Raw genomic sequence first — 19,885 nt, 5'->3', positions numbered from 1 at the left:
TCTGCTAGCCTTTCTGGGCCCTATCCTGGGATGAAAACCAGGAAAATAGGATGTTTACAGTCTCCAAAACTAGGACACAACCCAAATTATCTCTTAGGAATCATCTCTAAGCCAAGGTTCTGATTTTTTAAACTTAGCTGCTCCCAGTCCAGAGATGGAAGCACAACCCATGCACCAGAATATCCCATGTTTAACTAATGATTTTTTTTAAAGTAAAAAATACTCATTCTCAATACCATTATGTTGCTCTTTTCTCTGAAACAGCTGTTTTGGACCCTGTCAGAATCAGAAGACTGCATTAACCACAGCTGAAATACTAACCCATCAATTCTACACTCCTCTGAGATGTTGCCTTCAAGCTTATTATCCAAAGCCTAAATTGCCAGGAATTAGATACCTTCACTCTGCATATCAGCAGGAAAAGGGGAATGGAAAAAAAAAATCAAATACAATTTGCAAGCCCACAATCTAATTAGGAGAAAAACTTCCAGTCCTGAAGCGTTTGTCAGTTTTTCATCCTGCAAAATGCATACTAATCCCCTCTCCCTGCCCRCTGCCTGCGATTGCCATTACTCCGCTTCCACAACATGCCAGGAATGATCAGCATTAGGCCTTCCTAATGTGTCTCCGAAACAATAGCAATTACAGAGTCGTCCATTCATATCTAAAGRCTTACAGACTACAACTTCCCTCAGGAGGCTAAAGACATTTCATCGAAGCAATTATATTTATGTAGCATTAAAGTACTTTCTTTAAAGCCACGGCAGTTACCTTTTTGCATTCGAAACAGAGCGGTTAACGAGGAGCCCTCTCACCCCATCCAAACTCCTCCAAGCATATTTTTTGCCTGTTTAAAGATTGCTAACACACACACACACACCTTGGGGGTTTTGCTGCCTTATTTTTAATGTTATTACACTCCTTTCCCCAAGGGATCTGACATGCAGATTGGAGCCTATTTACATGACAAGGGACCAGAATGGAAGAAGCTCATCAGTTTATTCAGCTTTCCCAGCTCTCATCATGTCATCAAGGACCTTCTGATGTCTGGCAATGCCGTGAAGCCCCAACTTTCAGGATTTCACAGTTCTGTCAACCTTAGCTCTCGTTATGCTAAAAGCGAGATGTTTTCAAGCTTCTTTTTTTCTCATGAATCACAAATGCCAGAAACATTTCTTAAGCGCATCAGCTAAAAGCCAATAGGTGACCTAAAGGAAATAATAATTTCTTATTTTTTAATATCAAGAGCCCAGAGCAAGTGCTATGCTTTTGGGAGTGAAAAGACAGCTCAGACCAGGTTTTTAATGCTGGAAGCTGTCAATGCAGAACATCATTTATTTTCCACTTTTCCACCTCACTTTTCCTACAGGAAGCAAAGCAGCTCCCTAGAAAAATTCCACCTATGAATTTCACAGCATGCCTCGCAAAATCAAAAAGCGAAGCCTTGGCGTGACGTCTCAAATCTCTGCCATTCAACAGCTGATCATATTTTTCCCTTTGAGCCGCACCAGCTGCACTCCACCGGCACGCCTGGCTCGCGCGGGGCTGCCCGCGGCAAGTTCGGCACAGCACCCCGGCTTGGAAAGACATTTCCTTCCAAGCAAATGTGTGGCTAGCCCTGGTACGCAGCGGGGATATCTTTAGTGCCTAAAACACTAATAAGAGGAACGGATTCCTTGTGTTTGGCCAACATTTCCTTGGACCTGGGCTCTCCACCTTCTGTCCTGAGCTCTTTGTGTCAGAGGGCAAGAGCCATCATGACTCCACAAATGGGTGCTGCCCAGCTTGTGACCTCAGAAGGATCTCCCTGCAGCTTTCTTGTGCTTTTGGGGTAGGGAGTTGCACCTTGCAGGCATGAAACCTCACCCCATCCCTCCTGTGTGCCTGGGTCCTGCTGGGGATGCCACAGGCTGGGCCGGCTCCTGACCGCTTAGCCACGCTGCAGCCAAGCGTTGTCCTGGCCTAAGGATGAACTTGTTGCCATGGCAGGAGTCGAGGCATGCGTTGCRCTGTCGGCATGGCGGCGAGCGGCAGCTCAGAGCACCGGCTGCTCCTCCACAACGGCTTTTTGTTGTTCCTTTCTCACAGTGCACCCATCCTCTCTCCGTGCTGGAGCAGCCTGGCAAAACCCAGCTGACCGTAAAGCACAGTAGCACCGTGGCTGAGGGCCCARCACTGCTTTTCTCTAACTCTGCCTCTTCCCTGCATGCTGCAGGGCACAGCATGAGAAAACCAATCCCATGGCACAGGAGAGTGTCCCACCGAAAAGACAGGACACAAAGGGAAGCTGAAGTTTTGAGGCAGGAGCTCTGTCAAACACAGAGAAGATTTTAAAAAGAGGGAAAATAGCATCACTCCAAAAGGAGGCTGTCCCCAGTTAATGCTGCTGGAATGTTTGCACAGGACAGGCTTAGCTTGGCAGCCTTTTAAAACTCCCTTACAGCTTTGATTAGCCTTGCTAAAACTAAGGGCATCTCTCTTTCACACACTAATTAAGGACAGGCTCAGAAGAGGCTGGTATCCCTCATCGCTGCAGATTTTAACAAGGAGAAACACAAAGGTAGACTTAAAATTAAAAGCAATGCTCCTTCCTGAGCAGTGGTTTCAGTGCCTTGGAGATTACAAGCGAGCCCCGCTCTGCATGTCAGCAAGCCTTTCCAAAATAATGAGCTTGCTTCCGTCCCAAGCAGCTCCTGTTGCACTGGAGAAATGAGCAGAAAGGTATTATGGGCTCACACTCACCAGATGGATGTCCTGCTTTGTTCTCCGCTTACTGAAAACCCTACACATACAGTTTGGATTATCTTCATTGTAATTCTAATCACCACCTCTCTGTTAGGGAAGGAGGGAGAAAGGGAGGGATCCTTGCCTCCGTCAGGAGAGCTAATTAAAAGTTGTGAGTCATCCAGACTTCTCCGCACATTGGAAATGCTTTTGGAAGATCAGGTAATCTCTCATTCTTGGGAGAACCTAGTTAGYAAAAGAAAAATTAAGCAGGCTCCCCTTGGGCAGGGAGCTGTAGGAGAACAAATCCATTTTCCCCACAGGATGCAGCAGTGTGAATCATTGAGGTGCTTCAAACACATGCAAACCACTCTCTAAAGTAGAAAGGCTCATACATGTTCCCCAACACAGCAACACAAACACCTCCTGTGCACCTACACCATGCTGGCTTTTAAAATTCCATCTCTAAGAGGCTTTTACATAYGAATTTATGATGCAGGGACTTGTGCCTTCCCATAAAAGAACTTCTRATCCCTCTGGCTGGTTCCCGGATGGTTGGGTACAAGCTCAAAGGTCTCAGAACTAAGAGCCAGGAGGCTCATGAAAATCGACAGCTGGCAGCGGCGTGAGGTCCACGCAGTGCCCCAACTCCTCAGCCCCGATTAGGCACAGAGCAATCAGCGCCGAGCAGCCGCCCCGAGGCACTCGGCCTCTCCGGCCCCACTGCGGTGGGAAGGAGCTGCCTSTGCTGGTAATGAGCTCTGACAGCTTCAAGTGGGGCGAGGGCCCCCTGCACCAGCTTGGCAAGGGCAGTGTGCTTGCAGTGGGACCCCAAACCCAATGGGGATGGGGAGATCTGGGGAGGATCAGTGCCACCATCCCTAATTCCTAGAGATACAGCTGTATTGGGACAGCTGCCTGAGATCAGTGGCAAGAGCCAGGCTTTCCAAGGCATAGGCCACCACACTGCTTTGGCCAAACAGTCAAGTCTGGATCCTTTAAGTGTAGAACCCAAGCTCTGTATTTAGGATTTTGACCAGTCCCTGCCATTTAGAGGCAGTGGGTGCCTGCAGAGCCTGAGCCCTCCTGAAGGTCTAGAGTACCTGTGGATGTCCCAAGGGACAAGGAAGCTGTTTGCTCTTTGGTCATGAAAAAAGCATTTAAGAAAGGATTATTTCTGCTGTCATCTTTCCAATGGCTGGTCCAGCATGTGAAGACTTTTTCTTCTCTTTCCCCTTCTTTTTTTTTTTGAGTGACAGTTCAAGCTGACCCCCTTGGGGCCCTGTCTCTTCCCCTGAGCATTAGGATCACTAATGAAAGATGCAGTCAGGACTTTCCCTCCCACCTCTTTACACATTGCCGTGGGAAACTATGGTGAGCTGCACATGGATGCTGCTCTGAGGAAATAAAGTGCCTTGGAATGAGCCCTCACCTCAGACAGCTGCCATGCAGGGGCCCAAAGGGATGTGCTTGCACTGCTTGGCCATTCAGGGCAATATCACCACAAGAGCCCAGGACTGAGGCTGAATGTCCCACTGTCCTCTGGGGAAGATGCTGAGCTGGAGAGAAAACTATGGTTATGGGAAAACACCCACAAATAACAAAATAGGAGAGRCCGCTGCTTCTACTTGATCATTTTGGAGATTTGTTCAGTACCAAAAATCTGTTTGGATTCAAATTCATTTAGGCTTTGCTTCATGGGAACCTCGTAAGCCCCAGAGAACCCTCTTGGCAAAAGAATGCTTCAGTTGATAGTCCTACCTTTCTGCCCATGGCAATGCCAATCAAAAATAGACACAATTTTACCAAAACCAACTGCAAARTAATTTTAACTGGCACAGCCTGGCACCTGGATATTTGCACCCAGCTCATTCCAATACACATTAGCCCTGATTTCTTGTTGTATGTGAAGACTTGGGAAAGCTTGAATYGGACTTCAGCAATGCTTAGTGAAGCCATGAATCCAGCTTATRCAGTCTTGGCTTTCCTTGTCCTCCTTTCTGTGTCCATGACATTCTCCTTGATGGAAGCTCACTGTGTCAGTTCCTTTTCTGACACCTCCAAATCAGTGTTCCTGAGTCTCAGCAAATAGTGCAATCCTTGGTAGAGTGAGCTATGGCTTGGGATGAAAATGGGCATCATCCTGGCCACAGAGCTGAGTAGGAAATGCCATGCACTGCACTCAAAAGCCATCAGCCAACCTGCAGTGCCATGCTCCAAGATGAGCAAGGCAATCAAAGAAACACAAGCTCCTGCTCCTGGCCAAAAACATCTCATAGGGATCAGCCATGACTTGATCTGGCAGGTTTGCTGTCCCTGCCCTTCCCAGGCACAGCAGGCAGGAAAACGCTTGGTTTTTCCTCAATGAATAAGAAGAATCGATCAAATGCAGCGGAGTACAATGCTGCAGCTAAAGTATGCACACACTGAACCTTTTCTGCTACTGCAACACCGCCACTCATTTACACACCAGCAGCCTAAAACTATCTCTTTTGTACACCCAAATTGATCCTCACTCTTAATTAGTGCTCTCAGTTGCAGCAAAATTTCATTTGTTTCTTCCAAATGTGGGCTGATCCATTGTCCCTCTCCTGTGACCTGTGAAAATTAGTCATTGAGCTCAGTGACAGTGGTAAGTGCAAAATGCAGCATCAAAGGGACATAATGGGGCCTCTTAGGACTGACAAAAAAACACCATTAATCAAGGCATGGTCAAGAGGTGCCAACTTACTGAGGCATGTGAGTGACGCAGGAGTGCAGGCCCTCCCTTGGATGGTGAGATGCAGGATGTGTGGGTGCAGGAGAACCCCCCCCTTCCCCAAGAACTGCAGTCTGCCCCAGGCACCCAAGCACTGCTGCTTCATGGGCAGATGGTCTCTGCTCTGCATGTCCCAATCCCAAGGATTTGCACACCTGCTTTCTAACAGAGGTTACRGAGATGCACTTTTCCAGGCTGCTCCTTAGCTTGAAGAGCAAGAATGGAGCTCATCTTTAAAATGATCAGGAGGGAGATGTCAGCACCTGCATTTTCAGAGCAAACACAAGAGTCTGCAGATTCCCAGAGGTAAACACATGACACTGTCCATCCAGCATCACCTTGCACTGACCCCTTTGTGTGATCCCAGAACCAAACYAAGGCAAAGAAACAAACTGCGCAAACAGACCAGAATGATATGGTGCTGGGGAATTATCCCAGGGATCAGGACCCAAGAGGCCTACGGACAAATTTGCACAGTTACAAAGACAGGGTAGCCCTGCAGTCAGTGAACCAGCTGAAAGGGTAAGGGAACAATTTTAGCTGGTCAGGCAGAGAGARTTTTAACTCAAAAAACTAAAGCAGAGGTAAATCTCTGCAAAATTCCAACCTCAGTAGCAAACAGCACGTTTAAACCCTCTGCTGCAAATCCACRGCATTGAACAGAATAACTTGGACTCGGCAAATCCAAATGACTCTCACTTTCAAGGTCCTGCATTCAGAAGCCCACAATGGAGAACAATGAGGTGGGGAAAAAGCCGAGGATCTTGACGCCGCATTCAGGAGGCCATCTGGTCCGGCCAGCACAGCCAGCGCTGGGAACGGGCAGCGTCGTGGGTTGAGATTTAATCTGAGCCACTTATTGGGTGACCTCAGGCGAATCGTTTGACCTCCTTTTGCCTCAGTCAACCCAACTGTAAAATTGGGTTTAAAGCAAGAACCTCTCTGAAAACCATATGCTGTGCCTAGGAGGAGTGGGAGCTGACTCCCTTCCCAGCAACAGGGCTGCAGTGGTGGGAAAACCAAAAACCAGAGTGGAAGAGGAGGTGCATGGAGCTCAGATCCAGCATCCCTTCATGTCAGGAAGCTCTGGCTGACATCTCTCCCAGGTCCCATCCTGCCAGCCCTGGGAAAGCAGCTTTGGCACCTGCGCAGGGATTCACCCACACAAGAAGGGATTTGTGAGGTCTGACCTTGCTCATATCACTACYGCACTCAAAGGCCCCAAACATTCAAAGCAGGGTCCTCAAATCCCAGTCTCAGTGGTTACTCACTAGATCAAAAGCACTGATTGGTCAAATGCCTGGTCAAATGCCCCCAAAAACTGATTCCTACTCACAGTGTTGCCAATGAACAGCAGCAGAAAAGCAGCTCCTCTCTCACCTGAGCTCCTGGCCCCAGGACCATGCACCCCACGCAGGAAAGCAACAGCACTGACAAAACACCACTGCCACCTAACCTGGGTCCCTGATAAACACAAAACAGCACCTTGGCCCTCCAGGTGTTCACGAGGGTGTGCAAATCACGGCACTGACAGTAAACACATCCTGGGTTCAGAGAAGGGAAACTGAGGCTCATCAGGTGCCTGAATGTCAGTGGCCACACCATGGCCAATTGGGATCCTTGTAAAGCAAAATGAGAGTAAAAACCAAATAGAGTGGAGATCTGCCCTCCTGAACAAAATACCCCAGAAAAGTGGCCCCATACTTTGAGGAGAGGCTGGAGCAGAGCAGCAGACAGAGGGATGAGCAGGGTACAAGCACACGGGGCTGGCCATGTAGGTATCACAGAGCTTCACCCCATGTTAAAAGAGCAGGTAGAAAACTGCCTCATYCTGCAGGTGCAGGCTGCAGAGATGTAAGAACTTCCTCAGCTGTACTCCAAGAGTTAATTGAGACAAATAACTCAACAGTGCTGCCATTAATGAAATTCTTCTGATATATTTCCCCTGAGCTTTCTATAAATGACTAAGTGACATTACTGCCTGCAGTGCGAACCCCCTGTATGAGAGATAACGCTGCTGGAGCTAAGGTTGGCGCATCCACGTTAGAAGCCTTGGAAAGAAGTGCAAGATGATATTTAAGTAACTATCACACTGCTAAGAAATGAACAGCCAAAAGAAATATGGTCTTATAAAATGCTCAAGTCTCAGGATGAATCCTYGCTATAACTTGCAGACACTGAAATGCAGTGGGTGGTAAGTGACAAACTCTTTTAATCCAGCAAATCTACTRAAATTCCCAGTCAAATCTCTCCAATTTTCCCCCAGTGACTCCTATATTTGTGCATTTGTTTTGCAGCACACACAGGGCCARCTACTGCAACAGTACAGATGTGAGAGGCAGCATCACGTGAACCAGCATGTCCTAGGGGCAGCCAAAAGAGCTGATGGAGGGAAATAACCCACTCACCCATCATATCCATCTCCTAGAAACCTCTCAGTGTTTCTGCTTTGCTTAATTTCTTTTGCTTTCCTTTTTTTTTTTCCTTTAGTAATTCCTCATGGGCATTTTTCCCCYCTGAGACCCACTGCTGCAAGCCCAGAATTTGCTCTAGGCTTACCATAAGCATTCAGAGCACAGACAATATAGAAACACCACTGGCACCAGGGCTGAGCCCTTCTGCTCAGCATTGGAGAAGAAAGGGAAGTAAATACGAGCAGAACCACAAYGGGGGAGGGGGATGGGGGTGAAATCTCGTTTATGGATGGAGGAAACTTGGCATGTAATGCCAAGAGTTAAATGAAATAAAATGCAAAAGAGCTCCTGGGAGTAAAAGGAATATGTCTCCAGAGCTGTAATAGACACCAGGGCATACCTTTACCTCCAGCACGTTTTGCACCAGTAAATCAAGGAGTGACAAAGGTATCCCACTTCCAGCTGCCAAAACAGGTTAACTTGTCCTAAGCACAAGCCATAGGCAGGGCTCTGCTGACAACACAGATACTGTACAAGCACAAGAGAAACCAACAGCAAACCCACGYGTTTAAGGTCTGCGTTGATGTTTTGAGCTGAGACTCAAAATCTGCATCCAAACAGTGGTACTGCCCAGGAAATACCTTGGTGACAACTTTGGTGCCACCTTATTTAAACCTTAATTTAAAATGCTAACTTCATAATGAGTGGAACAAAACTGTGTAAAAACATTTCCCACTCTAATCCTGGTTTGATCCCCCCCAGTATGGCCTTCTTTTGTAATTACATCCCTTTGTGATCTCACTCTAATGCCTTGTATTGTGACCCATAAAATAATCAGCCCCCTTTGTCTCTCCCTAATCCTTTTAGACTTCCTTCTTGTCTCTACACTCTTATAAATGCTGCCATTATTTGGGCTCAGCAGCTCTTCCCACCACCCCAGAGCCTGGAAAGGGGGCTGCAGGTTAAACCCTGAATATATTCTGTGCAGAGGAGCTGAAACGATGAGAAGATCTTTGCTGCTTTAAAATCCCTGTGATTCCCAACCTCCTCCCCTAGCCACACAGCTTGGCAGGGAAACCAACCTRCCAGTTTGCATATGCACCAGCCCTCCCCACTTCTATATTTTGCCGATGACCTGAAGACCTTTGGCCTTGAGGTCACAGTGGCCAGTGTGTTTGTGGGGACAGCATATTTGTCCCCAGGCTGAGTGAGAGGAGCTGCTGTCTGCAGGGATCAATGCAGAGAGGAGTCACAACATCTGCCTTGCCCAAGCTATCAATCCTGCCCTCCTGCTGGCAGGGTAAGTGCCATGGACAACCACACACAGTGGGATGAAGGAGCAGGATTTGACACAGGATGCAGAAGGAAAGGGGGTCAGGGRGCAGAAAAAGGCACAGGGATGTGTGCTGCTATGCTTGACTACAAACCAGTCACCCTACAGCAAGACATGACAAAGAAAMTGTCTTTACAAGCTCAGATCTGTCCAGAGCTATTATCAGGTCCTGCAGTACTTCAAATACTGGGCAGGACCAATTCACCAAACTTTAAGAAATCTCTTTGGCTCTAAATTGCACCATTGACTTAATTCCTCTCTTTCCTATTTTTTTTTTTTTAAGCATCAGATCAAACAGGGAAAATTGCTACTCTCAGGCGGGATACGTGCAGAGCCTGATCCGATACCCAGTTTGATGGTGATTTCCAATTAGTGGTAACTGCTTGTTATTGAGTGATATAATCAATGGGTCTTACTCCACTGGCTGGGCTGTGATTTATGATGATGTGGAGCCAGGTCCATCAAATTACAGCATCGGCAAAAAGGGCTGGAAGTGCCCTGAGACGATATGATCAGATCAAGTAAGGCCAAGTCAAGCAAAGGGTGGTGATGAGAAGAAAGGTGGTTGTGTTCTGGGGAGGCTGCCTTCCAGAGGAGTGGACTCTGGATGTTACAATGGCTCTGAGAGTATCTTCATCCATAGAGAGCCAAAGCATGTTCAGCTTCTGGCACGCACAGGGGAAATCCGGCTCCTCAGAGACCTGTGAAAACACAGCCAAGTGCTGCCTCCAGAGAGCACTGACTATGAAACTGATTTTAATTAAGACAGCTCAGAGTAATGCAAAATTATGAAACTGTCATTGGGAGACAGAAAAGATCTGCATTCAATAACCTGATCAGATTATAAAAACATGTTGCATTCCAAACCTTTTAAACTAATACAGCAGAGTTTGAACAGACACAGCAACTGAAAGGATTCCAATCGGGGCGTTAGGCAGAGGGTAGAAATCCTGAGGGCCTCCACACTCAGCTCAGTCATGCGTAAGCTTCTTGCACACTTGTGCTTGTTCAAAACAAAGTTACACTTCAAAAACACTATCAATGTATTTCACACCTGACCAGCCAATCCACAAACCAGCCAAGGATCCCTTCCTTCTGCTGAGTATCTTTGATTAATAATGGCAACATACAGAAACACCCCTGAATTTAATTAAAAAAATTTAATGAGTTTATTTTTAGGAGGAAGGGTTCAAGATGAACCCRCTCCATGAGGAAACTGCCAGCACCTTGAGCCCATCAGGGCCGCAYGCACGGCGGCTGAGAGCACCATATTCTTCCAGTTAAATTTTACTCAATGCCAAGTGTTGAAGTAAATTTGAAACATAAAAATATGATATCCAGCCCACATTTCCTGAATGCAAATATGTACATTCCTCCAAGCCAAGAAGATTATATTCCAAGCAATAATACAAAGCCGGGGTCTGTAACGGTGATATGAGACTAACAGCCTGCCTTTGAAGACAGCGAAAAGTGCAACAGAGCTCTCGAGGGGCTCCGYTCTGTCAGATCTCTTTTATTCCTCAGTAGCACGGCCTTGATCAACTTTCAAGATTTTTGTTTGTGAAAGGTTTTTATTTCTCCTTTGCTTTTGTGTTCAGATGTCAGGCTCAGAGGGAAGAAGAGATCAGCACTGGGATGAGGGTTTACCCACCGGCAGTATTTACTCTGCTTCGCAAAGGTCTGCTTAGCACTTGGGTTTTTTTCCCTTCCAGGCAGCCAGCACCCATTCCTTCATGCAAAGGTCCCTAAAATGGGGATAATTACCCCTCTCCTTTGACTTGCTGATTGGGACTTGGAGSAAGGAAAATCACTGTCTCTTGTGTGTAACCAACCTGAGACTTGGGGGCTCAGGGTACAACTGTGATTCATTCTCAGAGGATTTMATCTATGATTATGCAGAGTCCTAAGTGCAAGTGTGTGCTCCTGCAGCTCAGGCACAGCAAGGGAGCTTGCCCTGAGCAGCAGGTTACATTTGGCCACAACATCCWGTTTTATTCCCATTATCCGCAAGCACCTGTGGCATCAAGGCTGGGGGCCCCCCTGTTTGTGCTGGCCTCACCCAGACCTCTTCTCAGGGCTGGCAACAAACCAAGCCTGAAGACCAAATAGAGTCCAGAGCATTTTCAACACGATTGATTCATATGAAACTATGGACACAAAAGGAGACGCTATTCAGGGACAGACAGCACATCACATACATATTGATGCAAGAGCCAAGATAACAGTGTTTATTGACAATCCACAATCCCAAAGGTAATGCCTCAGCCTCTCACGTCTCCAGTTTACAGGTGCAAGAAGTTTGGCATTGTGCTCATGCACCAGTCGGCTTCCAGCTCATAAATGCCAGAGCTGTTCACCAAAAGTGCTCCAAGGTTTAGCACCACAAGACTGACAAGTTTGAGATCCAGCTGCTAATCTGGCACGGCCCCAAAGCCCTTGGCTCCTGGACAATGTCACTTCTTACACTCCTGAAAAGCTAGGTTTGCAGATGGCCACTTCATGCACTTGGGAATTGTTATACACAAGGGCTGGAGTGTTCCCTTGGTGGGCTGCCAGCCGGCCCTGGCGCTGCAGGGAGYGGGCGGCAGTGCTCCAAAAGGCCCCCCAGTTTGGGAAATGCAGACAGGGGACCTCAAGCCCAGACTCTCCTAAGACTTTTCCTGCTTTGCATCAAAAAATCATGGTGATATTTACAAATGCAACAGAAGTGAGTGACTTGCACAGAAAGAMGAGCAGAAGGCCATCTCCCAAACAATTTGAAGAACCCTTCAGCAGAACTTAATGAAGCAGTGTTCCGCCAGGTCTCGCAGCCATACCACACACACATCCCCACACTCACATAGAAATTACACCCCACAACAGCTTCTGGTTGACTGCAAAAAGGATGAGTGGTCACACTCCCAGAGCCCCCAGACAGTCTGTGAGCAAAGCAGGCCACCAACACAACAGGTACAGAAACCACCATGACCCCCAGGCTCTGTCATCAGTCCTGGGACAAAAACCAACAGCAACCAGAGCTGACAGGAGAGAATCAGGAGACCCAACAGGACCAACCACTCTGGCCAGGGCAACGCCAAGGGCTAAAGCCAGGTAGTGTGCAGGGCTGAAGTCACAGCCTGCCCTAGAATTCTTCCTCCCCCACCTTTAAATTTCATTCACTCCTGACATTTTCATCTCTCCTCCTSCAGGCTCCCCCATCAGACAATCTGTCTGGTGTTGTTAGCCTTGCCCCCAAAGGCACAGCCACGCCGGGTAGTAAATAAGACCTTGCTGCCTCTACACTGCCAGCATTAAATAACAAAATRAAAGATACCATGACCTTCAGGAGGTCTTTGCCTATGGTTTGGGAAGCACTGCCTGCCAAGCAGAGCCCAGCTGTGCTGTACAGCAAAGGGGCTTCCAAACTCACCGCAGGAGATACACAAACCACAGACTACTTCACCACATGATTTTAATGTAACTTACACCACCAACACAGAGCATTTACTGTTACAAAGTGGTTTTTAGTTTTCACCCCAAGAAAACGGATGAGCTCTTCTTTCACACTAGGACAGCTACACAGATTAGATGCCAGCCAGATTTTGACACCAGCTCCAGGTTTTTTCTCTTTCCTCTCTCTAATCCCCCCTCCATGAAAACCAAGCACCCACCACACTGCCCTCCTGCTTCCCAACAAAGCCCCTTGTGGGATTGCCCTGCAAGGTGGGGATGGGACAGTGCCCGTACTTACTCGCTGCCTGGATCTTTGCCTTCCGGCTCACCAAGAGCCCGTAGTGGTTCTGTGCCATGCAATCATACTCGCCTTCATCCGAGGAACCATCTCCCCGGACCCTCTGGAAGCGGGAGACGTAGAGAGACCCGTTGGCCAACATGAAGGCATTCTCACTGTCCACAATCATCACTCCATTCTTCCGCCATGTGATGGTGATGGGCTGGATGCCCTCCACCTGGCAGTAGAGGATCAAGGGCTGCTCCTGCACAGCTATGTCATCACTAGGCTCCACAACGAATGCCAGCTCAGAGGAGCGGCCAAAATCTAAAATGAAGAGAGTAGGACAGAGTCAGCAGCATGTCCAGGAGCAAGAGTAAACTGCTATGGCAGGAAACAGGRGATAATGGAAACATTTTGAATGGGCTACAAGGAGAAACACAAAACACAAAATCCATGGCCACATTCTGCCTCCCAAGGCTTTGCTCTCAGAACCTCAGGTGCAACTTCTAAAAGCACAAACACAGGCAAAGTCCTTCAAGGCTGCCTTTGGAGGTTGCAGTGAAGAGGACAGGCAGGAACACCCCTCCAGCAGCTTGTCAAACCCCAGCTTCACTCTGTACTCCCCTGAAGATTGTCTCTTCACTTCCCATTGCAGGTGTGCAGCAACAGGCAATTAAAACTCGCACAAGCATGGGCTGTCAGCCATTCCCAGCCCAGGAGCAGAAGTGCACACCAGCGCTGGAAAGCCACTCCTCTCCCCACATAATCAGGCAGAGAGGGGCTGCGCCATGCCCCAGACCCGTTTGCAGCACAGCCGGCGGGGGTGAAGCGGGGATCAGCAGCTCCCGATTCAGACCATATTGCCACCGGCATCTTCCCGACACTTCTCCCGCTTGGCAGAGCAGGAGCCTGTTTGCCTCTCGCACGCAACACCGTGCCCTTCTGTCGCTTTGGTCTCTCTCACGCTGTAACAGGCAAAGCATGGTGCTATTCAGCCCTTAATGAAGAGCAAGTTAAGCACCAAAATACAAATGCACAATGTTCCGGCTCAACCACACAAAAGGTTTCTTGCAAAGCAATTACGCTAAACGATGTCCGCGAGAGATAAGTTATTGCAGAATTTGTACCAACAATAGGCAAACCCTCGCTTCCCATCACACAGATATGTCCTAATTTACTTCTTTTGCCAACAGAACATTTAAACACTGTGTCTTTGGCATGTTATGCTTCACTTGGTCACAGCACACCTTTTGAGAGTATAATTTGCCCTATAGTCATGATCAGACAATACAGAAGATGACAGAAATAGAACTATTGCTTAAAGATTGGCCAAAATATATGCAGACATGAAAGACAAAAAGCAACCAAGGAGTTATATAAACATTTGAAGGCTGTAAATGCCAGGATGGAGGTGAAGTCCCTTTTTTTTCAAGAAGAGCAATGGTGAAAAAATTCCAGCAGAGTAAGAAAACTGTAATTTCATCCAAATATGGAGAAAGCCTTTCYAACAGTTCACTAGTGCATTGGCCCTTCAATGGGTGGTTTCTGTGATATGGCTTCTTCCCTCTTTCACAGGCTCATGGGGACCAACYCCACAGCTGCCGACAGAATTGGGATGCACACAAGCAATATCTGTCGGCAAACACCAGCCACAGCACAGGCTTTGTAATTCCTGTCCCTCATACAGACCCCACCAAGCACAGGATCCCCCCACACTAGGCTCAAAACCAGGGTGGAGGGCAGACTGTTAATGCATGTTAAGAATAACAGAAATGAGAAGAGGCAGTTACACTAAAGAAAGAGAAGGAAAAAAAGTCTGTCTTTTCTGCTCTGCAAACCCAGTGAGATTTTTTTCTTTCTTTCTGTAAATCCCCACTGCTTTCTACGGCAACTTAAATTGGATTACGGGGGATAAACATTGAGTGCAACCTGAGCCGAGGCAGATGGACGGAGCAGACAAAGACAGCAGTGGTACTGCAGGGCCAGGCCAAAGGTACTGCCAACAAGGTATGAGTGTGTGCAAGGAATGGACAAACCCCACTTAGTGACAGGCACCTAAAATACACACTTTATTAACCCATTAAGTCTTAAAATGTCAGGCTAGCTCCAGCCATCTCRGTGATCTATCGCTCACTGTGACTTCTTTTTTATGAGATAGCCCTGGGGTCCTCTCAGCAAGTCAGACTRCAGCCAGCACAAACCCATCAATTACTTTTTTTTGGTGAAAATTAAGGAATTAGATGAATGCTCTGCATTTTTCTGCAAAGTGGCCAGACTCTCAACACCATGCTGGGGCCCCATTCCCTGTGTGGGTGCTCTGGTGAATTAGGTAGGATAAGGACCTTTGCATCCTGATACTGAGCCAAGAGGGACTTCTGACTCCAGAAAAATTGAAGATTTCAGGATTTAGCCTAACATGCAATCAGAAAAAAATCCCTAATTAAATAAATGCCCCATCTTCCCCCAGCACCCCTGTACTCTTAGATAAAACAGCTTATTATTATATGTACAATAAAAGGAAGAATCAACATAATTACAGGCCCTTCCCACAATTGCTGTCATTATAACAACCATCATTAAGGCCTGTGATTGGAGATAATCATGTTTGCCTCCATAAACATTCGGTCTGCATCCTCACTCCAGGCTGCTCGAACTGCAGGAGTGATGACACTCCTGTAATTAGGAYTGGTGTCCTCGGACACTTGTAGGAGCAGGGGTGGACACTGATCCTGGGGCTTCCTTGGGCTGCACTCAAGAGTACGACTGTGCCTCAAGGCGTGACACTGTGCAACTGGTTTGTAACCTGYAGACAACTTGCAGTGCCCAGAAGTACTCAAATTCCAATTCAACTCAGGTTTTTCTCATGGGATGCTTATCAGACCTTCAAAAAATCCCACTGCCTTTTTCCTGGAGTTTCAGGGTCAGGTGACCAACTAACCAGATGTATGAGGAGAAGCTTAGTTCATCCCATCTGRGGATTTGGAAGAAGCCAAGCTCTTTCACCTGTCTCAACAGAGAGCCCTCTTTTCCCAGGATGCTCAGGATGAGAGACAAAGGGACAGACACTCCCAGAGGAATCTCCATGGTAGGACAAGAAGGTTCCTGATGTTTGCTCTAGAGGTCAGCTCAGCCGAGCCAGAGGGAGAGCACAGAAAGGATAAGGAGACAATGGTGGGAGAGAGGGACCTAACTCCATCAGCATAAAGAACTGATTGCAGTTAGCAGTGAGGCACGGAAATAATGCTGCAAAGTTGGAAGTAAACAACACTCCAAAGGCACATGGAAATAGTAAAAGTGCAATTAATTGAGAGATTGCAAGGAAATTGCTGAGACTGTGCACATTCACTCAGGGAGTTTGAAAGCCCTATCCCTCTCCAATAGCTGGCTGTGTATCCAAACCCCACTAACCCCACACAACATCCCAGGTACCCCCCAAAATGGACTGGGAGGCAGCATGGCTCACAGCCACTCCCTGCTCAAGGCAGAAACTGCACAACTCTGCTCGTGGCAGCTCGAGTTTGCAGTTGGAGCTGGGGTGTCAGGCAGGCAGCTGAACAGCCCGCTCGTCTCGATGCCGGCAGCACGCGAGGGAAAACTGCTTTGCTTTCTGCAAAGGGATGGAGGGAGGAGGCGTGATTAGCTCTGACATAAAGGCCACAAGAAAATTACTGGAATCCTCATTCTACAAGTCTCCTTTTGAGAAACATTTACCATCTCCCTGAGCAATACAATATGTGACTATATGTGCAAATATTTAACAAAAACTACTTCCCCTATTGATCAAGCAGACAGGCATACTCAGAGAAACCAATTAGCACTTGTGCTTTTGAACCAAGAGATTTATTTAGCACTGAGAGAAAGAACTTCGAATTAATGGGAAGCTTAAAAGATGCTTTGAAGTACATTTAAAAAAAAATAAGTTTAATTATTTTTTACTTGACACTGTGATTCACATTCAGGGCTTCAAAAGAACTTGCTTATACCCCTGTATTGCCCTTTCCTATTTGRGAAACATGATTTTGGCTTTCCCTCCTGTGCTTCAGTGACTAATCTCACCACTCTAATTAGCAGTTACATCCACCGCCAAGGACCTCAGTCACATCCTGGCTCATCCTCCTGGACCCCGTCCAGACCCACAGCCAGCAGGGCCATCCCTGCCCTGGGAGCRTGCAGTCCTGACAGATGAAGCCCAYATTATTACTCCTGTTCTAGACAGGGAACATTAATCACAGAGGGATGAAATAAACTGCCAATGGCCCAGACTGAGCTCGTGGCAAGGCGAAATATTGTGGGAGCGGTTGGGTCCTGCCTGCTCTTCCTGGTGCAGCATCATCAGGAGCACTGCTGGTGAGACTGAAGTAACACYAGCTCCTTTCTCATCACACCAACAGCACAACATCCACCTGCAAATTGCCTCACGTGAGCACAGCTTTTGCCTCCTTCTGATTTACTGTGTTTATTCCCAGCACAACACAGCATAAATCAGSAGCATAACCACCACCAAGGATAACCATTCCAGTACTGTGTTCCAATAAAGCCAAAAGAAGATGCGCAAGACCAGAGAATTTTATAGTGGGATCCAGGCGAATATTAGGACCAAAAACCTGGATGCAGGTTGGGCTACGCACATGAAAAACAGCTCCTGTTTTTTTCAGTAGTGGGTTGTTTTTCATTCAAATCCTTCTGCAAATKGAAGGATATGGAAGAAAGAGATATATGGACCTGAAAGATGTTCTCCAACAGATTATAACAAGCTTCAGGCTGATAAAATTGGCAGCCTAAAAATCCAGCTGGTGCCCTCTTAAATCTCCTTGAGGCTGACCCAGACCCTAAGGAGAAAAGCACTGCACTGCAGTAAAGTGCAAATTGGCTCTTTAGGGCATCCAGAACATTTACATTTAAAGAAGAGGAGAATAGGCTGTAACAGGCCCCACATCTTGCTGGCAGTAAAGTTTACTAGCTCAGAATTTTTTATTCCCTTTCCTCTTGGACGGGAGGTTATATAAAGCGATTTTTCCATCAGGGAGCATAAACCACATCCACTCATTAAACGGTTGCAGGAGGTCTCTGACAGGGATAACACAACCACTCAGCCACCTGATGCAGAGCCCAAAAACACCCAGCATCACTGCCTTCACTGGGGACATAGATTTTAGCTGAGGAAGGAAAATTGCCCAAAGAGCCAAAGAAGTCACCCGAAATAATTTTCAGATGTTTGAGACCAGACCGAGTAACTCCCAGGAGGTCGCTTGTTGAACACCRTGGAAGCTGGAATCATTCACAGCACAAAGAGCCTTTCCGGACAAGCTCCAAGTCCTTGTGGGCTCCCCCATCTCTAAAGAAGGCCGGATAAAACATGTTGGTATAGCTGGAAAGGGCAAAGACCTTTCCTGAGCTAATTACCCACAGTAGCTCCATCCACAGCGAGGCATCCTGAGAGCATGGCAGCAAGCCGAGCGTAGGATGTGCTGTTATTTGCATTCCCCACGTGTTTCGCAGCCCTGACCAGATCACAGCCTCACCGCAGAGGGCATCAGCGACACAAACACAGAGCAGGAAACAAGCTCACGCACAAGCGGAGAGCAAAGGCACAGCCACGATGGGAAATGCCGTGCCAGAGCTGGGGTCCCCCCAGGCTTCAGCCCCCAAGGCTGCTCTAACGCAGAACAGGGGAACAGCCATTTTCACTCTCCGACCCCGGCGAAAAGCATCAGAAAGGTGGCTGTGCCCACAGWTGGGAGCTTGCACAGATGCAGCAGGAAGTGGACTGGCCACGCAGTGAGTGCTGGTGYCTATGGATCAGAGACAGTGGCTGGGATGATGGCACAAGGCTGCCAAAAGAGCCACAGGCGCTTTGGCATCAGGGCCAAACTCCACCAGACAGCACAGCCCTGCCACCAAACCCTTGAATTTCAGCTTGAGTTCTGGCAGGCAGGGATAGAATGCAAGGAAAGGGAAGGAAAGGTCTTTCTAGAGGAGGAGAAGTTGGTGTGCTCATGAAAAACTTTGAAACTCTTAATCGTACCCAGAGGATTCAAAGCAAACTCAGCACTCTCCTCCCCGACACCCCCTCTGCCTTATCACCTCCCAGCCTGAAATTCAGGATGGAGGAAAGCGTCCTCTTGTTCTTTTCAAGGAGCCCAGCACTGCATGGATCCCTGCTGGCTCCAAAACCAGCGACTTGAAACATAAGCTCTTCTCTCCCTTTTCACGCACTCTCAGGTTTCAGCAGCAACAAACCTTTTGCAAAAGCATCTTCACAGCTCAGCAGAACCACTCTTCACAACCTGCGTCCCCTGACTTTCCATCAGCTTCATCAACACAATCTCATGTGCAAGAACAACAAAAAAATCTAGGAAGCAAATCCTTGACTCTGCTCTGAAACTCTGGTTTTAAATTACCAACACAGAGTGGGTCTGGGTTGTTAAGTGACTGGGCTGCTCTTGAGTGGAGGGTGCAATACAACAGTGACATCTGATATAATAGCAAGGCCAGATCAGTGTGCTCTGTGCTTTCCTCACACACTTGCCTATTTTCCTCTSTCGTCTCTTAAAGTGCAATTATTGACATGTTTGCCTCCTTAACCATCAGTTTTATATGCTTGCTTATGACTCCTGAACATGTGTAAACAATTATTTTTATTTTCTTGCAAAACCAAAATGTTGGATATTCTTTTGGATAAGCAGACTTGGGTAGATTTTCATGAGCCCTGCTGCATAATTTATTAGTTTCTAAACTCTGTAAAACTAAAAGTTCCACTAAAGTTCAAATAAGTTTGTGATTTCGAAGTAATTTTGAATGGACTATTCCTGTTTCTGACTAATGTTATTTGGTTGATTTAAATGGGAATTCTTAATCTGCAGAGGGAGATTCTTGCATTGTTTTGTTAAATAAAAGGACAATATCCAGGGCCAGAAGCCCAGGAGGGCAAAGCATGAAATATT

At 47.3% G+C, this 19,885-nt stretch overlaps 1 protein-coding gene across 2 annotated transcripts in view; it reads right to left on the bottom strand.

Annotated features, from left to right (window-relative positions):
* The window catches only part of IGDCC3 (immunoglobulin superfamily DCC subclass member 3), a 96,853-nt gene that overhangs the window by 73,515 nt on the left and 3,453 nt on the right, over positions 1 to 19,885 (bottom strand). For both annotated transcript variants that reach the window (XM_057372321.1, XM_057372322.1), the window contains exon 2: positions 12,960 to 13,265. In XM_057372321.1, the coding sequence (XP_057228304.1) occupies positions 12,960 to 13,265 (306 nt within the window). The remainder of the gene's footprint in view (positions 1 to 12,959; positions 13,266 to 19,885) is intronic.

Source organism: Malurus melanocephalus, unplaced genomic scaffold (genome assembly GCF_030028575.1).
Source record: "Malurus melanocephalus ecotype Western Australia unplaced genomic scaffold, MMel_1.1 scaffold_169, whole genome shotgun sequence".
Taxonomy (NCBI): Eukaryota; Metazoa; Chordata; class Aves; order Passeriformes; family Maluridae; genus Malurus; species Malurus melanocephalus.
The sequence above is the reverse complement of the archived record's forward strand: the minus strand, read 5'-3'. Positions and strand labels throughout refer to the sequence as shown.